At 37.8% G+C, this 6,000-nt stretch overlaps 1 protein-coding gene across 7 annotated transcripts in view; it reads right to left on the bottom strand.

The window, feature by feature from the left end:
- Positions 1–472: 472 nt before the first annotated feature.
- LOC140667859 (telomerase-binding protein EST1A) overlaps positions 473–6,000 on the bottom strand; it is a 99,430-nt gene continuing 93,902 nt past the window's right edge. For 5 of the 7 annotated variants that reach the window (XM_072896153.1, XM_072896148.1, XM_072896150.1 and 2 more), the window contains exons 26-27: positions 5,483–5,564; positions 473–5,090 (exon numbers count right to left, since the gene is read on the bottom strand). In XM_072896153.1, the coding sequence (XP_072752254.1) occupies positions 4,951–5,090; positions 5,483–5,564 (222 nt within the window). In that variant the 3' untranslated portion in view covers positions 473–4,950. The remainder of the gene's footprint in view (positions 5,091–5,482; positions 5,565–6,000) is intronic. The other 2 variants (XM_072896149.1, XM_072896155.1) reach the window with 1 other exon arrangement.

Here is a 6,000-nt window from a genome sequence, read left to right as displayed (position 1 = left end):
ATCTCGTAGAAAAAAAGTAATACTCGAGATGACTCGGACGACCCTCGCGTGTCTAAGAGAAATACCATCCACGGATCTTCCGATTACGGGGATATAACGAGGTCGAGATCAACGGCTTTGTAACGCGACCAGGATCCACTTTGCTCTTGACTTTAAATCTTGCCAACTAGGTAAAGAGCACGTAAGAAAGATCTAGACTAGAAAAGTCGCCAGATTCTCGCAGGCAAAAAAAAAAAAAATTGTCGTATCCTGCCGAGTGGAAGAAATCGGCAGATTATTGCACTTACCATAATTCGCCGGAGACGTGATAATAATTCCGAGGATTAATTTCCTAAAAATTGTGCAATGGATTTTGGCATAAGGTCTTGATGGCATTCGAGGAATACCTTTTGTTTGTAATAAGCAATAAAAACAGTATTGTATACTAAATATCGTATAATTATACTGAATAAAGTACATAACGTAATAACGCTAGTCTCAACGTTTTATTGAATATTCAAAGTGGTAACACTATTAGTAGCGACATTTCTTATAATGTGTAATAAACGATTAGTCTAAAACTTCTGCTTTCGTAGCATCATCCTCATAGTTCGTCATCTCCGTCATCGTCGCTGTATCGCGTTATCGGCAAATATCTTTTCCTGAGACGAAATACAAACGAATCGAATTCTTTTACTTCGTCACATAATGATACAAGTACATAGATTTATTAGAAATATTGCGAGAATCTAGCGTAAAATCGGTGACGAATGGGTGTGTATTTGTACATATATGTATAATTATATATTAAATACGTAAGGCGCGTACAATTATATATAATTATACATATATACACCTATATACAATATAGATATAGGTATATTTACGGTGTTGAGAATTTATCTCGGAAGCGGAAAGCATCAAGAAAGCACTTTTCGCCGCAGAATTTTACTCGCATCCGAGATAAATTCGGCTCTAAAAGTCACGTCTATCTTTATGTCATAATTGTCTACCTATATTCAGGCATTTGTCAACCTCTCTCTCTCTCTCTCTCTCTCTCTCTCTCTCTCTCTCTCTCTCTCTCTTTCTCAAGTACTGGGAACTCGATCGCGCAAGTCGATCGGAGGAACGACGTATGTAATTTTAAGGTTGAAAGACCGGAGTGAATCGAGTGTGGAGTGGATATATATTACATCGAAACAGCGAAAATGGATGGTGATTATTTGGGGAAGGGACGGATAGAGTCTTATCGAGGTGGCTTAATCGCGAATAGAGTATCTATTGCATTGCTACGTCTATTGCAGAAGAGAGCTATTGCGATGATGTAGAGTAAACGCTATATGATATGCCCGGAGTACAATTGCAAACTATACCCTGATTATTATCTCATACAACAGTATCATAAATATCGCACATTAACGATAAACACTTTCCTCTCTATAGCCGAGAAGATGACAAAATTTTCCTTTGAACTTCGTCTTACAATATTTCATTCGTTATTTTTGATGACGATAAAATAGTATTATTTCTTTTAAAAAATATATAACAATTTTTTAATCTCTAATTTAATGTAAATGCGTGCGTATCTAACTATATTTTATAAAGTTAAATTTTATAAATTTTAATTTTTTAAAAATAAATTTTAATTTGGCTGCGATTCTAGATCATTTCATGACCCGAGCTTTAACTCCTTACATTAAATTTTAACAAAGTGTTTTCTCTTGAATCGGCTTAAAAAGAAAAGTGTTTTTCGATCATTTTCCTGCTATGTATTCACGATTGCATGACAAACTCGCGCAATCGATCTCGCCTGTTCTCATCTCTTTTACGCTTTTCTATATATATGTGCCTTATTAAACACATCTGTACTTCCTCGTACGAATTAATTATCGATCGCTTATGGCGATCGAATGCGCGCATTAAAAAGGCTATGAAAGGCTATACATACTTAAAAATTAATGAAACACAATAAGACAAGTGTATATCGTCCATGCTTCGAGCGGGTTTTTGTCAAATTGTCTAACGCTCGATCTCGCCGGAGGTTTGGATAAAAAATTGAGCTAAAAACGACGGCGACGGAAGGAAGGAGGAGGGAAGAGGAAGGAAGAAGGAAGGTGTGACAGGGGGAGAAAAGGAAAAAGACGCCAAAGCAAACGAACAACACGCCGAAGGACGAGAGATACGAATAGCTTCGCAGAAGGAATAGTCCCGCGTTTCTCTCTCTTTTCTCTTTTATTCTCAACCGATCCTGTCAAACGCTACTTCACCCGTCTTCTTACCGCGAACATTGACAAGTACGTATACTTAAACAAGACCTCGTCGCGTTTCGCAAATGGTGAATTTGTACGGTTCTAGCTTGCGGATTATTCGCAGCATATTATTCGCACAGGACGATCAATTAAATCCATAAGTAGTAGCAGAGTCTGTATGTATATACATGGACGACGTTTCTCTTTGGGAGAAAGAGAACACTTTCCCACAATGGAGATCAAAATATAGAAATGCTTTTTAATATTTCTTTTTACGCGTCCTTATAAAATACCACTGAACAGACATCCCTCGATACTCGTGACAGGATTTTCTTCTGCTCGAATGGCGCGGCCTCTCGAGCGGAACATCACGGTGTAACGAAATGATTCTGCCCGGGCTGTGTCGGTGGGTGGGTGGGCTCTTCTTCTACTTACTAATTCGATTTAATTCGCAGGAATTTCGACGCAACATCGAGATTTATCGCAGACACGGTTTTCAATATGTCAATATTTTCTTTTTTTTTTCCTCCCCTTTTCGTTAACTGTTTGCTCCCATTAATCTAATTATCATTTTTTCCTCTGTTTAGGTCACTCACTCTCTCTCTCTTTTTCTCTCTCACTCTTTTTCTTCGCGCACACACACACACACACACTTTATTACGCTAAGAAGCATTAAGTAACTACCTCATTTCTGTCGAAAAATAGTACATCGTGTTCGCTACTCGGTCCCAAAGTTCCTTACTGGTCGCGCGCGCGTGTCTCGACTGTGCGCTTTCGAAAACTTTTCTCTCTCTCTCTCTCTCTCTAAAGATTCTCTCGCGTATACATATCTGACAAAATCGAGGGATATCAAAAAACGCGGAGAAAACATCATCACGCGAGTCGCGTTTGAGAATGAAGCGATCTCGGCATCTCTATTTCATTCTCCACGAGAACCATGTGTCATGCAACTCTTATTTCGCGCTTATTAGTCGCTTTATCTCCTAATCGCGCTATCAAATGGCATCGCTAAGTCGACATCGATGGTAAAAGCATCAATTGAACGATTCTGACACGGAATGTTTGTAATAGCGATCGTGTCACGCTTGCGGGATACATTCGCTCGCTTATCGATAAAAGTATCTTTAATATTATTATAAAGAACTCGTACACATGTACGGTTGTGCAATCGCACACGTCATACTTTCCTACCTAGTCGTCCGCGTTGTCTTCTTACGTTAACTTTTCAAGTCTTAAATCGGTGAATCATAAATGTTAATATTAAGCTACACAAGTGAATAACTGCGGAAATTACAATGGAAAAAAGTCGATATAGTATCTTTAACACGACTTTAAAAGGTAACTCAAAAATCGACGTCTGATTAATACACAAGATATACTTCCAAAAAAAAAAAGAAAAAGTTTTTTAAAATTATATTATTAATATTAATAATTAATAATTAATGTTAAAAATTAAAAAAAATATATAATTTAAAATTATAATATCAATATTTCCTTTGAAAATATCCATATATATAATAAATTAAATATATAATTCTTTTATATTTTTTTATATTTTTTAGTTTGTATATTTTGCATAATCCGACAAGTTGATTTTCAAAGGTAAGCATCTTTTTCAATCGTTTCTAACGTAATTACACGATCAAGTTAGCTCGATTGTCAATCTTGACGATATCCTCGGTAACGATAATGTTGCAGTCATTCGTTGGAATAAACTTAATAATTCACCTTATGGTAGCTTAAAGGTAATGATGTTAATGACTTTTGCGTTGAAAGAATGGAGGGGAAAATTCCCTCATGGAAAATGTCACGCGGGACGATTAAAGACACGTTTCGCGATCGTCTCGAATCGTGCACACATATATAATATAAAAATTTTAATAATAACATCTTGATGAACAAAGTGAATATCGGCGAAACAAAATTATACAAAATAATTATACAACCGCCAATAGGCAATAGGATAAAAAAAAAGAGTTTTCTTTCTCTCCAAAAAGTCAGAGAAACTTAAGACAATTCTTTTTATACTTTTTCTCTTGATATTTTTTTCAAAACGTTTATTCTCCGTCCATTTTATCTTTCGATATTACTCTGTCTTTCGCCATGGCCGTACGTTCGAGGCATTCTTTCGGACCACCCGTTACACTAGTCTTCCTCGTGTGAAAGGGCTCTCTTCGGGATTTTTACGTCTGCACGTTCGAGATACACGGAACAATTAGAGAATAGGAAATGTCACGCTCGAGAGGAGTCTCCGAATGGCTCGCGCGTTTCCGCCAAGCAAAACGACACAAGCCTTTTTCTTTTTTCTATCGATGGTACCGTATTTCATTCAATGCAATTTTACGCGACCGTGCGCTTTCTTTTTTTTCTCTCCCTCTCCCCATAGATTTTGCTCTCATTCGTGTCGCACTTTGTGGTTTCGCTTCATGATCGGATAAGAAAAAAAATTTAAGAAAAAGAACATCATCGGGAAAATATCTGAATACCCCCTTTAAGAAGGAACTTACGCGATGACAACGTCGTGCGCGCACAGTTGACGGTCGATCGGACACGAAGCAATGAATTGCTCGACGACAATGACGAGCGTTCTTCTTCTTCTTTTTCTTCTCCTTTTACTTCTCTTTGCACTTCTCCTTGCGTTTGGTCGAGCTCGCGCGATAGGAACACGGAAGATTTCTCGTCAAGTGAGGATTGGAATTGGTCGCGATCACGTCATACTGTCTCAGCCTAATACGGCCCATTGCATGAAATCGGGTACTTCTCTCACAGGTACATCCCTCGCCAGAGCCTTCACCCTGAGGTTCCGGTCTTCCGTAAGCAGGACCACTTCTCGTCTCAAACGTCGCGGTTGTCCTTCCTCTGCTGGAATAAAAGACGGGATTCCCCGAAAGATTCTTTTTATTGAGTTTGCGCGATCTTCTCTTTGCGGGCTCCTCTCGCTACTATAACGCATTTATTCTCTTTTCCAGGTTCTCTTTGATAAATTTAAACTAGCGAAATATTGCCTTTAGATCTTCTTTAATAAATTTGGGACGAGGATTATCTTCTTTGAAAAATTTAAGGTCAACTGTGCACTATCGAAAAAAGTATCTTCTTCTTTTGGGAAGATTTAGAATAGAATTGTTAAGAATTGTAAATAATCGTAGAAGCATTCCAGGAATAATGTCCGACGTAATTAATTATCAGATAAACGAGAAAGATAATAAAATGAAGAAAAAATATTTCAAACTCGAAGCTCTAAATAGAATTCCTACCTGCGTTTGTCTGATCCTTGTTGCTCCTGCAAAGACTGAGGCACGTAGATAATATTCTGTCATCGTTGCGTATCAGTCCATCCTGAAACAAAACGATCCAAATTCCAAATATATCGATAAACTCGATATAATCACGTTCGCAATTTCAGTAAAATTTCCCGAGTCGTCACAAAGATTGTCATTAAAATTGAGTCTTCAACTAAGACATTACGTTGGTACAAAGATAAGATGAAGTTGCGATGCTACGGAAAATGATCTGCACGTACACCTGCGTGGGTGTTCTTGGCTCGTTATCATAACATTCGCGCTTCAATGAACACCGTGCCTTTACTCTCTTCGCTGCTATTGATCTTTCGGAACGACTACTTTCTGAGTTGTATAATACCATGTAGTTGTTAGCCTCCTATCGACTGAATGTCAAAATCGTTTCGTTTTATCGTGCCGCCTGTCATTACAGACTACAGGCGTTCGGATGTAAAGCCGCGATGAAAATATAAACAACCCTTCGATAATTTACA

The sequence above is a fragment of the Anoplolepis gracilipes genome, chromosome 7 (genome assembly GCF_047496725.1).
Source record: "Anoplolepis gracilipes chromosome 7, ASM4749672v1, whole genome shotgun sequence".
Taxonomy (NCBI): Eukaryota; Metazoa; Arthropoda; class Insecta; order Hymenoptera; family Formicidae; genus Anoplolepis; species Anoplolepis gracilipes.
The sequence above is the reverse complement of the archived record's forward strand: the minus strand, read 5'-3'. Positions and strand labels throughout refer to the sequence as shown.